Below are 18,613 nucleotides of genomic sequence, written 5' to 3'. Positions count from 1 at the left end.
GGGTTTGCTAGCTCAGCAAAGAGATACAGATGTGTGTATACTAGATAACTATAACTATACCGAACACCATTCCCAGGCCTTCGGATGCCAGATGCTGTTCAGTCTAGTATCACAAAAGAAAATCATAGAAATGTTAGGTCTGACCTCCACGACTTGCATTCTCATCTCAATTCTTCAAACTGTCATCGGTTTGAATTGTGACATGTTATGATACTAACACCACATTCCCCAGCCACTGTACTTTAACCTCCCTGACGCAACCCTGAGAGCCCTCCAACAGATGGAGTCATCCTTCCCACCACCATACTGGTCGCAACTTTCCAGTGAAATCCTGGTCGAATGGTTGTGTTGGTGTCAGTTTTGAAGTACTTGCAGATGGCCTGAAATATTCCAGCGAAGAAAGTCAGCTTGGAGAAGAAGAACTGTTTGACATTCCTCCATTACTGATGAGAAACTTCTGCTGGTGGAGATTCTTCTATACAAGGAGCGAAAGAGAATTGTGGGGTTGAAAAATATAAGCGAGGGTCCTTTTTTACGGGAAAAAAAAGCCAAATCTGAATTTAAGTAGATAATTGCTCAAATTGAAATAGTTTTAAAAACACTCAATCCGACAGAAACGGTAAGACGGTGTGAGGATTGGCAGAGGTGCATACTTAGGAATGTTTCAAAATAAAAGATGGAAAATCATTCACTTGGTCAAAGTTAAAATTGAAGAGTTTTATCCTCACTGAACTCAGCTTCTTAACCAAACATGGCCATAAACATTTGATAAGTTAGGGAAAAGTAGTTCTGTCCACTTAAAATGCAGAAAAAGACACACTTCGTCTAACCAGTACTCAGGAACCTCAAGTTTACAAGTACATGACTGTTAGTGAACTGCAGGGGAAGGGAATTTGAATTAATAACCTTTTTTGCCAGTATATATAAAAGAAAAAATCTCATGTACTTCATTTCCACAATTCTTTTTTTATTCTTTGCTCCACTCCCACAGGTGCACATAGCAGCTGCTTGGCTTGCAGTTTTTCTGCACTAACCACCCCCGAGCAGGTCAGTCTCAAAAGCACTTTTATTGGTGAAGAAGACTTAAAAACATCTCTTTTATCCCTCTGGGATTTCATCCTTCCTACTAACTCTGACTCAAAGTGGCCATGTGGTTTTAATTTGAAGTGTGTCCTATATACGTCGATCTTCTTCTTCTTTTCCTCTCGGCTTTTCCCTTCAGGGGTCGCCACAGCGAATCAACTTCGTCCGTCTGTTCTCCGTGTCCTCCTCTCTCACACCATCTAACTTCATGTCCTCCTTTACTGCATCCATATATCTTCTCTTTGGTCGTCCTCTTTGCCTCCAGCCTGGCAGTTCCATCCCCAGCATCCTTCTACCAATACATCCTCTATTTTCCTTCACTTTACATAACCAAACCATCTCAGCCTGGCGTCACTGACTTTATCTCCAATATCCTAAATAAGTAGATATAAATCATATTTCATAAATAACTGATCAACAGCATTTTGCAGACACCTTTGTGTCTAAGAGGCTTTTTATAGTTTATGAATATGCTTTTACAATACACAAAAGAAGAGTTTGATAGTTAAAACTACTTATATGTAGCATTCCCATATACCGTATTGCATTTCTAACTCGTTCATAGCAATAATGGTAAGGGTTTCATTCCAATAAACATATAAGTCTACATTGATGAGTCCTCCATGTGTTTGTAGAATTAAAAGAGAACATGAGCTTCTCAAGTCACTGTTCTGTGCTTATTATTCACTCCTGTAAGCCCGCTCAGGTGAGTTGATAAGATTTTCTCACATCATTTTAAGAATTTATTTTATATTCTTATTACACGTTTAAACTGGGTTGGCTCATACCTGCAGAGTCGAGTGCAGGTGGCGCCATCTGACCACCAGAGGGCGCGCTATCTCCATCGATGGCCAAACAGTGGATCCGTTGGTAAGTGATGGGGTCCGGGTGGCATCGAACGAATGCGTTTAATCCTCATTTTTATTCCTATTATATGAAGTAATGTCATCTCGGAGAGACTAGATGAAGCCCTCCGATTGTTGATCATTATATGCAGGCTGCAGTTTAAGAGTTTCTCTCCCTTCAGGTTGACCTGTGTGCATTCCACACATAGTAAGCATCCATTGAACTTTCAGGAGATGTATCCTAACTTGTTATGCATGCACAAATGTACGCACGAGCATTGCGATCACAAACAAAAGGCCTACACAAAAACATTATTTCCCTCTTCTATGCCCTCCCAACCCCCCCCCGCCCGCCCACACACTCGCACACCCTCCATACCCCATTCTCCATCGCACTGGGCGGGGTGCCAGTTTCATCCCCCCCCCTTCTCTCTCAGTCTCTCTTTCTGGACACAGCTCGCCAAACCCCGGCGTTTGCAGGGAAAATTCGCAGTGGGGTTGCTGTTCCCTGGCCCCCTCCGTGCGCGCTGGAGCGGCTGCGTGGGGCGGCGCTCCATCATTCGGCGGCGGCGGCGGCGGTGGGACGTGGCAGGTGAACTGGAACGAGACTAAAAAAAGACTAAAACAGCATCTCTTTGGGGGAATATTTAGAATAAAGGGGAGGAGGACCCCCCCCCCCCCCAACACACACACACACGCCACACGCACACACCTCCCCTTCTTCTCACCCACTCCCATGCACAGTCGCCTCAGTCAGGCAGACGCGCCCCCCTACCCACGCAGCCGCCCTCCGTCTCGTCCGCTCTCCGATGCTGGTGCTGAGCCGCAGGACCCTCTTGGCCGAGCTGCATGGAGACGCAGGGAGGGGCGGGGAGCCCAGGTAAGACCCGCCGTCGGCTCCCCTCTCTCTCTCTTTCGCTCTCTTTGGCGTGTCCGTCACGCACATCGGTCGCCGGAGAGGTGCTTTGTTTTTTCCGGTCCCCACGGGTCGGTCGCGTCGCTGTGGCGAAAGGCACTTTACGCACACTTTAAGTGGACAATCGACGTGGGGAGGGTGTTTTCATCCACGGGTCCGACTGCCCAATGATTTAATGGATCATCCAGGATCCTTTTCATGCGTTTTCCGTGCACAAGTTTTTTATGTTTTTATCACCAGCACATCACAAGTCAACCAAACAACACCGGCCTGGGTAAGATGCAGATTCCGGAGGCCTTTTTGTTGCCCGCACACACCTGCTGTAGGACAACACGCCTCTGTCATGTGACCTCAGCCAGACTCTGTGTATGTATGTGTGTGTGTGTGTGTGTGTGTGTGTGTGTGTGTGTGTGTGTGTGAGAGAGAGAGAGAGAGAGAGAGAGACAGAGTACATTGAGGGGTGAATATTCGTAATTACGCCATGCCTTAAAGCGATTCAGGGATGTTTAATGTTCATCCCATTTGCCTTTTCTAATAGGCAAATGGAGCCTCTTTGTTTCACGCTCGTACCCTCTCCCATCCTTTCAATGGGAAGGTTGGTAGTTCAATTCCCCAGCTCCTCTTGGCTGCATATCCTTGGGCAAGACACTGAACCCCATCTAGGCCTGGTTAGCACCTTGAATGGCAGCTTGGCTGCCATCAGCATGTGCATGGAGAAATGGGATCCAGTATAATGCCACCATACATCTGCAGACATGGAAAAGACTTGTGTAAAACTATCATCTTACAAAAGCTCACATTTAAAGACTAGTTTTTAGAGTCATAAGTCAGAGATTTTACAAAGACATCTTACATCGAAAGACTCGAAAATGATTTGGAAAACTAAAACTAGATTCTGTCAGCAAGGTTTTCCACCATGCAACGTTTTCACTGGGTATGTAGAAGAAGAAAGGCTTTTATTGTCACATTCAGTTATACACATGGCACGATTCTACCACTGCATTAAACCCATCAGGGATGAACCTGAGCAGAAGGCAGCGCCCATGGAGCAGTTAGGGGTTCAGTGTCTTGCTCAATAATACTTAGACAAGCTTGGAGGAGCGTGAGATTTGAACCAGGACTGCTTAGTTCCAAGGACGATAACTCTAACTTCTTGAGCCACACTGTCTCCAGATTGCTTATTTGCCGACCCTCTGTTATTTCAGTCCTTCGCTTTTCCCTCTCTACTGATAGGTTGGGGAGTTGACATTGTACAAGCTGGGCTCTCGTGTCCACAGCTGCACAATTTGCTCCTTCTGGATGGTCCACACTGATCGGGGTGTCCTTCGCTGTTACTGTTAGTCCATATAGCAAAGAAATAGTGTCTCCGCTGCTAAAGCCACTCTGGCGATCTTTCGTCTACCGGGTTTCCTTTCTCCGCTTTCGTTGGAGGTCATCTATTGTTGGTTGACTGTGTTACAGACACATATGCGATCATATCAAGCACTTTTGATATTGTCGTATACCAAAGACTAGGAAAAGACTGCGCGACGACCGGTCAAAGACAGTAAAAAAAGGATGAGATGACGGGAGCGCACTGCTACTCCAGTAAGACTCCAGTATATGCTTAAGATTGCCTTCCAACTTTCAGTTTTACGACTGTGACTACAAAAATCGTAAGGCATAAGCACAGGATAAGGTGCTTTGAAACCGCAAGGTGATTGAAGCACCATATAAATGAAGACCATTAACCATAACTTAGTCGATCCTGGCCTCCAGGTGTGAAATTATCTGACGCCCCTGACGTCGATCCAGACTCAGAGGTTTGTAGTCTGGCAAGTATGGCTGTTGGGATTTTGTTTTGGCAAATATTCTTTAGGTTGTGGGAGACTGTCTTGAGTGCTTGTTACACCCCTAACACAGTCCAGAGTTAATCTTGTTTTATACGGTGGTGAAAAGTAATAGCTGTTTACAGATTTGAAAATGGATGAAATTACATTCTCTGTTGCCTGTAGCTCAAGATCAAATCCAGCCATATATCCCCTGTAATCTCACAACCATGAGCTTTCACACAGTTAGTTGGGAAGATGTGGCATTTTCCTTAAAATACCCTGACAAGCTAAAGTAGGAGATCGGTTTTGAACGGCTTTGGGTTTGCGCCGCTTTTTTTTATCTTTTCAGCCCAAAACAAGCCTCCAGAAGATTTCCGTCCTGGAAAGGCTTCCCCTAACTTATTATTGTCTGCTTACGGTATATTTTGCATTCATCCCGCTAAACTTGACATGAATACTAATACTAATAATGATATTTTTGGTCCGTTGTGGTAAAATGTAATGAAACCTAAAAAAAACATCACAGTCAAAATCTCTGCCTGCTCATATATTCCTTATGTTGCATATATACATACTATAAATAATACCATTGTATCAATGTAAAGATATTACATTTCATTTTTCATTCTATGTTCATCATCCTTTTTGCAGTGACAGTTGTGAGTTTAGATAGATAGATAGATAGATAGATAGATAGATAGATAGATAGATAGATAGATAGATAGATAGATAGATAGATAGATAGATAGATAGATAGATAGATAGATAGATAGATAGATAGATAGATAGATAGATAGATAGATAGATAGATAGATAGATAGACAGGTAGAAACCAATGTAATTACAACAAGATACATGAACTCACGACTGGGTCAGAAAGTGCAGTAACAACAAACCTCCTCCCTTGTCTTCTCGCACTCAACAATCAAGCAGTGATTGATTTATTGATCAGAGGCACCGACTTCGATTGAGCTTCCGTCCAACATGCAGCTCATCGTCCTCCCCCTCCCTCCCCCTCTCTCTCTTCATCTCTCCATCTGTCCGTCTGCAAGTGTTTGTCTCTGAGTCACATCAACTGGCGTCTGTCTGACTGAGACATCAGCCGTTGCGCCAAAAGAGCACATTTGTGATGGTTATCGTTTTTCTGGAGCAGAAGTTTGTCTTCTGGTTATCATTTTTTTTCACTTTTGACTCAGCAGGTGTCTCAGTGATCCGCCCATCTGTTCACCATGTAACCTTTCTCATATTGCTGGTACTATACTCTTTTTATGTCAGAGCCAATATTTTTTATTGGAAATACTAAACATCAGATAATACCCAAGCAGCTAAAACAACAGGACGTTGTATTGCGATCAGTGTCAAGCGAGGATTTGGAACAGTGCGAGGTTTTCACAGTATGATTATCACAACATCAATGTTATACTCCATTCATTCATTCATTATCCATACTACTTATCCTGCACTCAGGGTTGGGGGGGAGCTGTAGCCTATCACAGCTGTCATTAGGTGAGAGGTGGGGTCCAATCACAGGGCCACATATAGAGACATACAACCATTCACTTCCTCATTCACACGTGATATCGAGACATACAGCCATTCACTCTGTCATTCACACATCTGGGCAAATGGCACCCTGTGAGAATTGATCCAGGGGCCTCCGACAACCACTGCTGTGCCGCTCTGTCATACTTCTGTGCCATGCCAATATTATACTATCAATATCATCTGTTATGGCTATTACATGAATGAGCCTTTGAATACTTTATCGCAAGTTAATCTTAAGTCAATTTCAAGGGGGTATAAAAAAGTCTTTCATTAGAATTTCAAGGTCCAGGAGAACTAGAGATGTGCTCTAATTTATTCTGTCCCATTAGTAGTACCTTAGAGAAGCAAACGTCCAGAGTAGTGCTCGATACTTAACTTGAACTTTAAATCCTTACTTCCCACTTCACCTTGTTCAACTCTTTTGGTTAATGTTTGATCCCGAAACATGACCCGATGAAAACACAATGTGTTTGCTGTTTGAACTCATTTCAGCTTCACTCAGGCAGGAAATAGAAATGAACATCTGCAGAAAAACTATCAGACTCGATGTAATCCGCATGGAAACAATCATTATAGTGACTTTAACACTTTACTGTGCAACGTCACTTCAGGCAAATCAACGTAGTTTATCAACGTAGAATTCTTTACACGTCAAATGATGGGAAAATAGCAGGGAAATTGTTTACATCGATCGACAGCCTCAGAATTCCTCCGTCACACACTTTCTTAGTCTCTCTTTTGTTGTCACTCACAATCTCATTTGTGTAAAACACACCCGTGTGTGTGTCTATGTGAGATTTCATTGGTCTGGTGTGAAGAGGCGAAATATTTTAGCGGCATGAAGCTTGTTAGCCCGTAAAAATCCATAAATTAGCCACATCATTGTTTAAGCCACAAAGCGTGTGAAAAAATCAGCGGCTAATAGTCCAGAGTAATTACAGTAATCAGTATTAGTTGGTTTTAGTTGGATTCCTTCAGGGTCATGTTTTGATAAATTGTGTTTTCAAGCATGATCCTCATCTGGACACGGGGATGGAAATAAAAACCAAAGTTACCATTAGTCTAAATACCAGGCAAACATTTCATTAACATCAGATGAAATGCTGTGGTCTCTCCACATGTCTTGGTCCTCCCTGGAGAAATCAATCCGTCAGGAGCTCTGAGCGCCGGGCTTCTTCTGGTGAAACGGCAATCCATCACGACGGAGCCCGGCATTAACCGTACCGCACTTTTCATCAGATAAGGGAAATTCAACTGTCTCGGGGAGGACTGCAAATAGCAATGGCACTCGCCATCTGGTACGGCCCGTCAGTGAAGCCCATACTCCCACTCTCCTCTCCATTAAACTCTGCATGTTACCATCAAAAAAAGAAAAAAAAAATGACTGCAGTAACTTTTGTGCTGCAATCTAAATTCCGTTCCTTTCAGACTATTCTCCTAAAGGACTAAACTATAAGAATGTGTCGTTGTGTGTAAAGCATTTATTAAGTAACACATCTCTTATAGGAGTGTGTGCCTCCTGTCAGGGAAAATCATCGCAGTGTGTATTCTAATTTACATTTTCTGCATATTTTCAAGCATGAGATGTGGCGTGTATCCCTCTGACTCATCACAGTTCCCACCAAAAATCGACAAATGTGTAAAGAAAGATGGCTATCTAACCACAAGTGGGTTTAACCAATCCGTGCACACTCCCCACTTTGCCTGCATGAACATGGTTTCTGTTTTTGAATGTGGATGTTCGAGATGTGTTGCAGATGTTCTAAATAAGGAGCACGACCAAGGCTTCAAAAATCATTTTCTTGATAGAGCTATGGGAGGGGAGTATCTAACGTGATCCGTCGTTGCGGCACACAGCTAAAGATCAGGACTGGAGAACGACGGTGGGCGGGGGGGCGGGGTGTCGATGTAGATTTTAAATGACTGACAGGAAGTTGATTGATGCAAATTCTACTTCTCTATGGCAGCGTAAAAAACACTGCCGCGTTGGAATATGAAGGCTGAGGAGGAAAACGTCAGCAGCTTTTATTTCTGTTTTGGATTATGACTCGGTAGCATAACAGTACAATATAGCTTACCCTAATACGGCAATGTTTTTGTTGGGTTCCGAATATCTGCGCATGCAAACTTGACAGCAGTAGTTTTGCGTTGCTTTAAAGATTAAGGTTTCAATGTTCTCCATTTCAGCTAAGAACCATGTGCCTCCAAATGTTTCTCATGAACCAAAGAATCGGGCATTTCTTCATGGCTTGATAAAATGAACACTGTGTTGGCTCAGCAAGAAATGACATCAAATAGCTATGATTAGACCATCTTCTTCTTTTCCTTCCGGCCGTTCCCTTCAGGGATCGCCACAGTGAATCATCAGTCTCCATCTAACCCTCTTCCCTGCATCCTCTTCTCCCACAGAGACTAACTTCATCTAACTTCATGTCCTTTTTCTCTCCATCCATAAACCTCTAGGTCTCCTGCCTGGTAGTTCTAGCCTCAGCGTCCTTTTTCCAGTATATTCATCGTCCCCTGCTCATGTCCAAACCATCTCCGTCTGACTTTAACCCCAAAACATGTGCTGTAACATGTGCTGTCCCGCCGATGGACTCGTTCCTGATCCTATCTGTCCTCCTCACTCCCACAGAGAACCTCGGCATCTTCATCTCTGCTGCTTTCAGCTCTGCCTCTTGTCTTTTCTGCAGTGTGTCTCAATCAAACAGCATCGCTGGTCTCACCGCTGTCTTGTACACCTTTGCCTTCATTCTGGCTGATACTCCTTTATCACACATTACTCCTGACACTTTTCTCCACCCGTTCCAACCTGCTTGCACATGTCTCTTCACCTCTTTTACAAATTCTTTTCCAACTGCTCTGGACTGTTGACCCTGAGACCTTAAAGTCCTCCACCATCTTTATCTCCACTCCCTGTAGCCTCACCATTCCACTTGGATCTAATCTTCATTCCTTTGCTTTCCAAGGCATACCTCCACCTCTCTAGATGCTCCTTCACCTGCTCTCTGCTGTCACCATAGATTACAATATCATCTGCAAACATCATTGTCTATGCAGATTCCTGTCTATCCTCATCTGTCAGCCTGTTCATCACCGTAGCAATAAAAAAGATGGCTCTCAATGCTGATCCCTGATTAGACCATTTGATTTAAAAAAAAAAAAAGAAAATCTAATTGTCACTAATGAAATAAAAACACCAGCTGTTGTCACTAGTCTACCTAAAACTGAGCCGTCAGATTTCGGACGAGTTTCTAATGACAGGTCTGGATGGGTTTCCACCGACAGAACCCAATAAAGACATCCAGAAGCTGCTCAAACCCTCCGGCTCAGGTGACCTGTCCAAGGAGCTGTTCCAGCACGCGGCCGTGGAGGAGGAGGAGGGCGACCTGTCGGGACACACCGCCAGTCTTCTGCACATCAGCGAGAAGAGACGTAAGTGGCAAGAGAATGCTGTGAAGAGCGCTTTCAACAGAATGGAACCGAGTATGAATATTTATCAGCGGGGAAGCAGAGTGTAAAGGTTAACTAGGGGTTATACTGTTGAGAATTCTACAGGCAGGATACCAGATCAATATTTAGTGCCTCTAATAACCGAGGATATAAGTAGCATCAAGTAGAGGGCGGGGTATGATGTGCTTTTGTTCACAGGACTCGTATAACCGCTGGTTGCCACCTGATGAAATGCACTAAAAGTTTTATGTAGATAAACACACATTTTTCATTGACGTTCTCCTCCAATCCAAATTTATCATCTCATTAAATGAGCCCAGTTTTTTTTTTTCTAGATATTCTTGTCTATCACTCTCTAAGAGCACTGCCCCGCGGCCTCGAACGCTGAAAGGACTCATTGTGCCTCTGTGCCATACAGAGACGAAAACGGGGCTGCAGGGGTGACAAGGCAGCCTTTATCTGCTTCACTAACTAAACAGTTTTTCAGCGAGCCAGCTCATGCAGAGGCTAATGTCTGTGTTGGTGTGCTTTAATTTGACCCTCTTACCAGCCATGCCACCTGGCAGTGGGGCAAATAGCATGTGGCCGCACAAAAGCGGAAGGGCAGAGAAGATGAAAGCCCAAATTACCAAAAATCCTGTTGTGAGTAACATCCTCTTGGAATTAAAAAAATCTTTTTTTTTTTTTTTTTTTTTTTGGATGTACTTTTATCCTTAAATTGAAGAGATCTGTGATCGTTTTCAGAAGCTTTGTTTCGGAGACCGTGCAAGGCGGCTGTTTTCTTACCAACAGAGAAACAGATATGAAATGTTTCCTGCCGGAGTTTTGACATCGCGATGAATTCGGACTCATCTGCGACATTTATTCTCGGGAGCCCGGAGCAAACATCCGAACCCCAAAACGGCAATCAACTCATTCCAGAAAAGAGCGGGCCTTCAGTTTACCATGTAAATTATTCACTTAAAACAATGCGCTGTCGATGTTTACGCACAAGCAGACAAGTCAATATCAACCTGCTATTTCAACTGCACCTCTCCCCATTTGGATTTTGGATTTAACGGATGTTGATTTTACGCTTAAGAGCAAGTCATACTGGAATGTTGAAAATTACATAAGAGAAAATGGATGGGGAAACAAAAAGCGATCTGCAGGGCCGACATGTTGCATGATATACGCCAGTTTTTACACCAGCCCTCCAACTCGGGCTCCTGTGTGAATGCTTTAATTTCATCCCTCCAGACCAGCATCTCTGAGCGCCGCTTATTAGCTTTGGAGACAGGGGTAGTTGTGCTGCTCTGCTTGAGAGAGACAGCGCACTGATCAATTATTGAAGAGGAGAAGAAGGGGTGTGGGCGAGGGGGTTGGGGAGAAGAAGAAAAGGGAGAGGTGCGTGGAGACAAGCGTGGCAGAATGCGAAACGGTCGAATAAAACGGGCAAAAAATAGTACGATGCGTCTGTTTATGATATTTTACAATACATCCTTACGTGACCGACACTTCATTTTACGTCGCCGTATGATCTATTCAGACAATGAGAGGCACTGAACTGGCGACTGACATGGTCCCTCGTTGGGACGTAGCAGGCATGCCACACCTCACACCGACACAGAACGTGTAAGGATCTTCTCCATCCGTCCCCAAACACCATCAGCATGGGAGGGGTGGGCTTGACGTACCGAACAAAGCGGTGAATCATCGGTTGCATAAAAAGTCACCTGAGTATTGGCTAAGCAGACAGGCCCGTCACAAACCTGCACAACGACTTAAAAAAGTTTAGGGTAGATAGAACGAGGGCTCGTGGGAGCACAGCGGTGACTTCTTCCACTAACTTCAGCGAAATGCGGCGCTGGAGAATGTTAGAGGTTGAAAGAAACGTAAATCTTGCCGCAGGGCCAAACCTGTAAGACTTCAAGGGTTTTTTCCTCATTTTCTGTGCAGAAAGATGAAATAGAATAAAAAATCTTATTATATAAGGCTCGTGATTGGTGATGTGATACCAAAACAGCGTGATGAAAGTACAGTCAGGCCAGCATTGAGAGAAATACACAAACTAATCACAATTGTCCCCCCTTTGGTAAACCTGTCAACAATCTCAGCATTTGTCCCTCAGAAGCAGCTTTGCAGCTTCACAAGGTAATGCATTTGTGATGTTAATAAAATCTGGAAAATATTCTGATGCGGACCACAGATTTCTAGTCCTCAGACAATATCTGTGGTGTTTTCTCAGACACCAGGTCAACGCAGCCACCTAGCTTTCTACCCTTGCCAAGATACACGGGACCCCCCCCCCCCATCTCCACCCCCTGCTGAGATAATGGCAGGACGCACAGATCCCTTCCTCTGTGCTGTTAGAGGCTGATGTTACCAAGCGCTTTCAGCTGTTTACACTGGATTCGGAGGAGAAAATGACAAAAACACGGAGGCTCTGGCACTGTCGGACACAACCACGCCCTGATCATTTTGTTTTCCTGCACTGCGTAAAGAGGGGCTCATCGCACAACGAACTTCTGTGTAGAGACTTTCAACATAAGAGCCTGCCAATTACAATTGCCTGTATTTTGAAATGGAGGTTAAAATATACATTAAAATGACATTTTAAAACACTTTCAGTGGACAGACTTATGTCGCGTAGTGTTACACTGTGATATTTGTCTCGACATCTCCCCTGGATTTGGACTAATAACAGTAACGTTTGTTCCTGTCAGTCTTTTTCCAGCTATATAAAAAACACAGCACAGCTGAATAAATAACAGGGTCATCCTTGAATTTACAGCCCAGACGTGGTGTAATAAGTCCAGGAGTTCCGGAAATCAGCTTTGGAAGTCATTTTAAAAGGTTGAAATCCTTGAGTTTTCGTAAAAAGACATGCCAATCACAGTGGATAATAACACATTTCATGACGCTCTGCAAGCCATTGTGTTCTGTACAAAGACACATCCTTTGACAGCAAGAGAATGGTTACAGTCAGATTGAGATGCTGCAGGGAATGCTGGGTTATTCCCGAAAAAATTCGACCCCCGAAAAACATCTTTCTCACTATGATAGATTAGTTCGGCCCCGTTAAACAGTTGCGGATGTTGCTTAGACAAGCATATACTGGAACCCTTGGCAGAGTAGATTCATTACAGGGTCTTTGAATAAATTTCACTTTCCATACATTAGATGTGGGCGGCCTGACTGAAATGCCCGGGCCGGGGTATTGGTTCACAGCACATATTTGAATGTAACCCTGAGCAGGCTTGACTCCTTGGAGACATTAGTGAAGTGTGCAGAAATGAACAGGTGCAGCACAACCAGGAGGAAATTGATCTCAGTGAGTAAGAGAAAGGGCCTGAGATGCTATTTCCTCCCTCTGAGTGCCTGCGATGCTGCTGAAAGAGACTTAGAAGCGGATGAAGTATGTCGTCTGTGTGTGAAATAGCTTTACAAGAGACGCTGTGATGAAACTGGGAGAGACTCGGAAAGTAGCTCTTTGTCGCGATTGATTTTACAATCACGTCACTGCTGATCTGGTTATGAGTACAGAAGAGTCACAGTCAGGTCATGTTGACTATTCATACACTTTCCTGCTTCTTTCAACAGCCGCTTCCTTTCGTCCTTCAGCAGTTCTTCGTATTTCCCATGTCTCTCTGTCACCCCCTCCCCCAGAGCCGCTGAGTAGTGTGTCTTCTCTTGAAGTGCACTTCGACCTCCTCGACCTGACCGAACTGACTGACATGTCCGACCATGAGCTCGCTGAGGTCTTTGCCGACTCTGACGAGGAGAATCACAACGAGTCTCCGGCAGGTAAGATTCCTCTGTGAAGGGAACGCAGGCTTTTTCTTTCATTTATCTTGTATAAGGCTTATCCTGCACTCCAAGGGGTGCTGGAGCTTAACCCAGCTGTCATTGGGCGACAGGCGGGGTTCACCCTGGACCGGTCGGAAGTCGATCACAGGGCCACATATAGGGACATACGACCACTCATTTTGCAACACACATGTCTGGGCAATTCATGCCGTCCAGTGAACCTACTGCATGTTTCTGGGCTTTCTGGAGAACATCCAAACTCCATACTAAAAGGTCCCCCGTCTGAATCGAACCAGGGACCTTCATGCTTTGAGGCAGTAGTGCTAACGACCGTGTCACCCCGCTTAGTTTGTAATGATAAGCTTAAATTGTTAGGAACAAGAGCGGAGACATTGAGATGCAAGACCGTCTGTGCACGTTGACATTTAAAGGCAAAATGTCACCTTGTCATGTCAACTATTCAAAAAAACTCAAATAGTAACACACTCAGCAGCTGGTTAACGCTCTTAAAATTCATACATTGTCAAACGAGAGCCCTCACGGTTTCGCTAGATGAAAATAGATGCAGCAGAAACCTTGATATTGATTTCATTCCAAGCTGTTTTAACCCGAGATAACCAGGCCTCTCCCAGAAATATCAGCAAAAGTTTTACACAACTTTTTCCAAGATTCCTCAAATAAACCTGTAAACAGGCAGGGTTTCCCATCCATATGGTCCTGCGCTTCCAGGGCTCTATCAGGAATAACGGCACCCCTGCTCCTAGTGTGTGTGTTTACTGGGGTAATTTTCATACATAGTAAACCATAACATCAAATGTTTTTTTGTTTTTTTTTTGTCTGCATGGCGTTGTCTTATCTTAAGGAAATTTTGCCTGACTCACTCCACATGTAATTTTCTACCTCATGGTAGCCATTAGTGGTGTGAACACTGACCTTGCGGGGACTTGTTTTCGTTCTTACAAAAACATTTTCAGGCCTGATGCAGCCTGATATCATCTCCGAGGCAGCGACTTGATTGAAAGGGGAAGACGTGAACCGAGGTGGTAATTGTGGAAAGAGTTTCAGGTGCAGAGCGACTGGCCACGCCAACCCTTGTGTAATTCAATCATGGCATTTTGTTCTGATTTACACACTTCTCGGTGAGAAAATTGGATGATGTTGAAAATATTTCAATTTAAAAAGCCGGAATGAGAGGGGGAACAAACCCTGGAGGCTTTGCAGCGTAAATGTGAATGTTGAAAATCCTCTCCACCCTAGCTCTGTGTGTGTGTTTGTGTGTGTGTGTGTGTGTGTGTGTGTGTGTGTGTGTGTGTCAGAGCAGCAGATCACACAGGTGCAGGATGAAGACCAGGCTGTCTTACTCCCACCTCTTAAAGGAGGCAAATATCTCTGCCATGTTTTATTCATGACCCAAATGCCTCATCGTGCATGCAGACAGTGAACCCCCCCTCCGCATCCACGTTCCCTCTAGGACAGCTCACAGGGTCTCACAATGTGCTACAAACACCGTCTATAGTAAAAATAGGCAGCTCGGGTGGAAATGTTCGAATAAAAGTGCTTCTCCCGGTGAAGGCATAAAGAGAATCATGTCTGCACTCCGGCTGATTCTATGTGAACGCTTTGCTTCTTAAATCAACTGAACCGCGGGTCAGAGCATTTTAATCCCCGGTCCAGTGATTTTAAAGCTGTCGGGGGGAATTTGTAAATTATAACATTGCTGTGTTTAACAACATCTTTCCCTTCCCCTCTTCTCTGTTTTCTGGCACATGTTCCATATCACGGCACCACCTGTTAGGTGTGAGTTATGGTCCCAGCAGGCCATCTGCACTGTGCAGTGTGCTCTGTTGCTGAAAGCCAATTTTTGAAAAAAAAAAAAAAAAAAAAAGGTGTTGTGTAGCCTCCTTCCACTGCGGCATGTCACGTGTGCACGTGTGGCAAAAGGTCATAAAGTGCGAGCGCATCTGCTTCTCCACCGGCCGCTCACAGACTTAACGTCGCCATCAGTGGCCGGGCATCTGCACACCAGAGTCGTGATGCCGGTTGTATTTACAGCAAAAAATAAAAGCCAGACATTGTTTATTTATTCAAAATGACAAATCCCGATGAGGAATCGTTTCTTTTTTATTCCTTTTTCATGCGTGTGTTGCATGAAGCTAAAAATACAGCACGCATCTCAAAGTCAGGGCCGGTTTTCCCTCCCTTCTTGAAAGTCAGCGATATTTTGACTTCAGACACAACGTTGCACATTCTGAGTGTCTGTTTTGAATGACGATTGGCGTTTAGGCCCTTATCGCCTCGCCTTTTTTAAACCAGGCGTGGGGTTGGCTTTCACACATTGCATCATTTTGACCCTAAACAGGACATTCATCTAAAAAAAATGTGTTCAAGAAAATTATGAATTGACGCTGTCATTTGTGTGAATTTATTTGATTCATAGAAAACTTCTGGGTTTAGTGTTGTATTGAATAGGAGCGGCGAAGAAGAGAGGAGAGAAGAAGATAAGAGGGGGGAGTGAGTTCATGCTAAAGGCAGAGTCTTGAATTATTCACCCTTCCCTGTGTGAAGCCAGTTGCTCTTAAGCCATTTAAACGGTTATCATAATTTGAGTGACAATGGCGGCGCGTTATTTATTGATGCTTGGCCTTGTTTGTTTGCTCAGTCGGCTGCTGATCTTTTCCAAAGAGATGATCGTAAAGCGTCGGGCGTCACACCCGACGTCTGTCTCTAGAGCAGCTCAAGGGCGGTGCATAAAAAGTTGTGGAATCGATTTGGGCCGAATTCTCTTCTCAGAGGAGCCTCGTGAACCTTGATGTTTCCCCGCACGTCTGGAAACCGATTGAGCTGCCGCCTTGCAAATCCACACTCAGAGAAGTGTCACCATTTCTACTTTATGCAGCTGAAACTGCACCCTTCATGTGAACAGGCAGTTTATGACTGACGAGATTCGGCCGACAATGTCAGTAGGGTGGCGATTATGGAGAATGGGGTTTGAAAGCGCAGTTCGACTTGAATCCAATGTTACTTACATTTGAAAAATATATGCAAATTGCAAGATTGTTAGAGTTATCAAAGCAATTGATCCTTGGATGTTGTCAAAAATACAACATCTGCAGTGACCCGGCTGCAGCTGACGCTTCCTGAGTATCAGCCCATGGGGGTGGAGGGTTGAGGAGGTGTTGAACTAACGTGTTTATACTCTGTGTCCTGCACCGGTGATTTTCCCCCTTTACGAGCTATAGATCACATTTATAGATGGACTATAAAAGATCTTTTCTGATGTAAAAGGGTCAGATACCACCTCAGCAAAGCACCCTTGCAGAGGCTCCAGGGTGTTTTATGACTTCATAGATCATCCCTGAAAATACCTGCCCCACTTCACAATGGCTGATTTAGCTGTGCTCAGACTGCCACGCCATGCCGATGTTTCCCTTAAATGGTTTTTCAGGACAGGAACTGTAATTATGCATCTGTAAACACATGTTATCCTCCCATGTTTTGTCTGTGTGTTGGAGTGTGACAGAAGGACCTGAACATCTATTCACATCATGGTTGTGAGCTATTGGTTCTGGAAAGTGACCGATAAGGTGTGAAGAGCAAATCCTCGACATTTTCAGGTCAGGATAAACAACTGATGGACAACGTGCAGATTGCCCATATACTGGATCATGCAGGAAATACAAGTTATACATTGTGTGATTAGACAAATACAACAGTGGAAGTTGTTTGCAGTAATGCAGACTCTTTCCCGAATGCCTTTTTTTCATTAAAATCCAGCGGAAACACCATCAATCATCGGCAATCCATACACACACCCCTCTCTCCTCCCTTCTCCTCCCTCCACTGTTTGTCTTGAAGGTTAGTGGGGGAGGTTGAGTGTCAGAGGGGATAAATGACCCAGGAACCAAGCATGGGTTTCACTGAAGGGGATCTAACTCTACGCTGACACGCGCATACGTCCCCCCCAAGTGGTGTGAGAGAGCACAGCAATGATGGCCTCGTAATGATGTTGGATTTGGTGCGGGGGCGGAAGCAGTGGGGGGGGTTTTCTCTTGCATCATCTCAAAGTAAACAGTATCTTGTCACACAACAGCAGACACGTCTTATTCATCCGGCCACTTCAGAAAGATTTTTTTTTTTTTTCTGTCACTTCCATGCATGTTTGTGTGTGAGTGTTTATTACGTTAAATAGACAATAGTATTGGACAAAATAAATATCTGATATTAGTCATACTTTCTTGTTTTGACGGTTAAATGTTCCAGTGGTAATTTGTAGAATGATGTGATGACAAGTGTGGTCCAATTTACTCAAGCTGATGCACGTTTCATAGAAACTCTTTTTTATTTTATTTTTTTAATGTTTTTGTCAAACATTAAGGTCACACCTCGCAAAAATTAAGTATGGAGAAGAAAGAAAGTAAAAACAGATAGCTGTAATAGTTGGAGAAGAATGTCAGATATCATTGGATCTTGTTGGTTGTTTTTGTCTAGGTTCCCACCAGCCTGTGCTGCCCAGGGGCGGTTACATGCGCTCCCCCTCGTGGACGCGCGGCAGTAAGGTCGAACCCCCGCGGGAGAGAAAGCACCACAGCGACTCAGACACCGCCGAGCCCTTAATGAAGATGGAAAGATCGAAGCAGCCGTGACGCACGATGTCAGACAGCCACATCTCTCGGAGAAGCGGCGGGGCCGGAGCGTGCAGGGGGGGGTACCAGGGCCTCTACGCCCTCACGGGGGGGGGACGGGGAGGAAAGAGGGGGGTGTTTCATGGTGCTGAACAGACGAGTTCAGGTAGAACTCTGGACACTGTGCTCTGTGTTTTAAAGATGTGCAATACACACGCTCTTCTTCCCTCTCCTTTCCTTTTCACACAAACACACACAATCTAAATCGTGATTTTCATACAAAGGGTTCTTAATGCACTCTCGGCCACCAAAAAATGTTAAGCTTTGTTTTTGACTAACAGACAGGGTATGAGGTCAGAAGCCTTTCAGCACCTCCATCCTTACAGCATCTCAGGGTGGAAACGGCCCGGAAGGCCACGTCCCCACTGTGTTTACTCCGACTGACCGCGCTTTTCAGGTGTTCCGGCTGAAACACAGACCTTTGATATCTGAAAGTCGGGGCACGAGGGAGAAGCATTGATCAGTAGGGTTTTTTCAAAATAACCATGT

The 18,613-nt window shown here is 44.5% G+C and overlaps 1 protein-coding gene across 2 annotated transcripts; it reads left to right on the top strand.

Annotated features, from left to right (window-relative positions):
• The first annotated feature begins 2,523 nt into the window (after positions 1-2,523).
• On the top strand, positions 2,524-18,171 carry dbndd1 (dysbindin domain containing 1). Of its 2 annotated transcripts, none has more exons than XM_086175268.1 (4): positions 2,524-2,808; positions 9,489-9,635; positions 13,302-13,439; positions 17,931-18,171. In XM_086175268.1, exons 1-4 carry the CDS (start codon positions 2,778-2,780, stop codon positions 18,083-18,085), a joined length of 471 nt encoding a protein of 156 aa, XP_086031394.1. In that variant the 5' UTR covers positions 2,524-2,777; the 3' UTR covers positions 18,086-18,171. The 2 variants fall into 2 exon arrangements, with proteins under 2 accessions (XP_086031394.1, XP_086031393.1); XM_086175267.1 differs by lacking the exon at positions 2,524-2,808 and adding an exon at positions 2,822-3,118.
• The last annotated feature ends 442 nt before the right edge of the window (positions 18,172-18,613 follow it).

Source organism: Fistularia commersonii, chromosome 27, assembly GCF_037954325.1.
Source record: "Fistularia commersonii isolate RoL2024-O1a breed Wild chromosome 27, RoL_Fcom_v1.0, whole genome shotgun sequence".
NCBI classification, from domain to species: domain Eukaryota; kingdom Metazoa; phylum Chordata; class Actinopteri; order Syngnathiformes; family Fistulariidae; genus Fistularia; species Fistularia commersonii.
The sequence above is the reverse complement of the archived record's forward strand: the minus strand, read 5'-3'. Positions and strand labels throughout refer to the sequence as shown.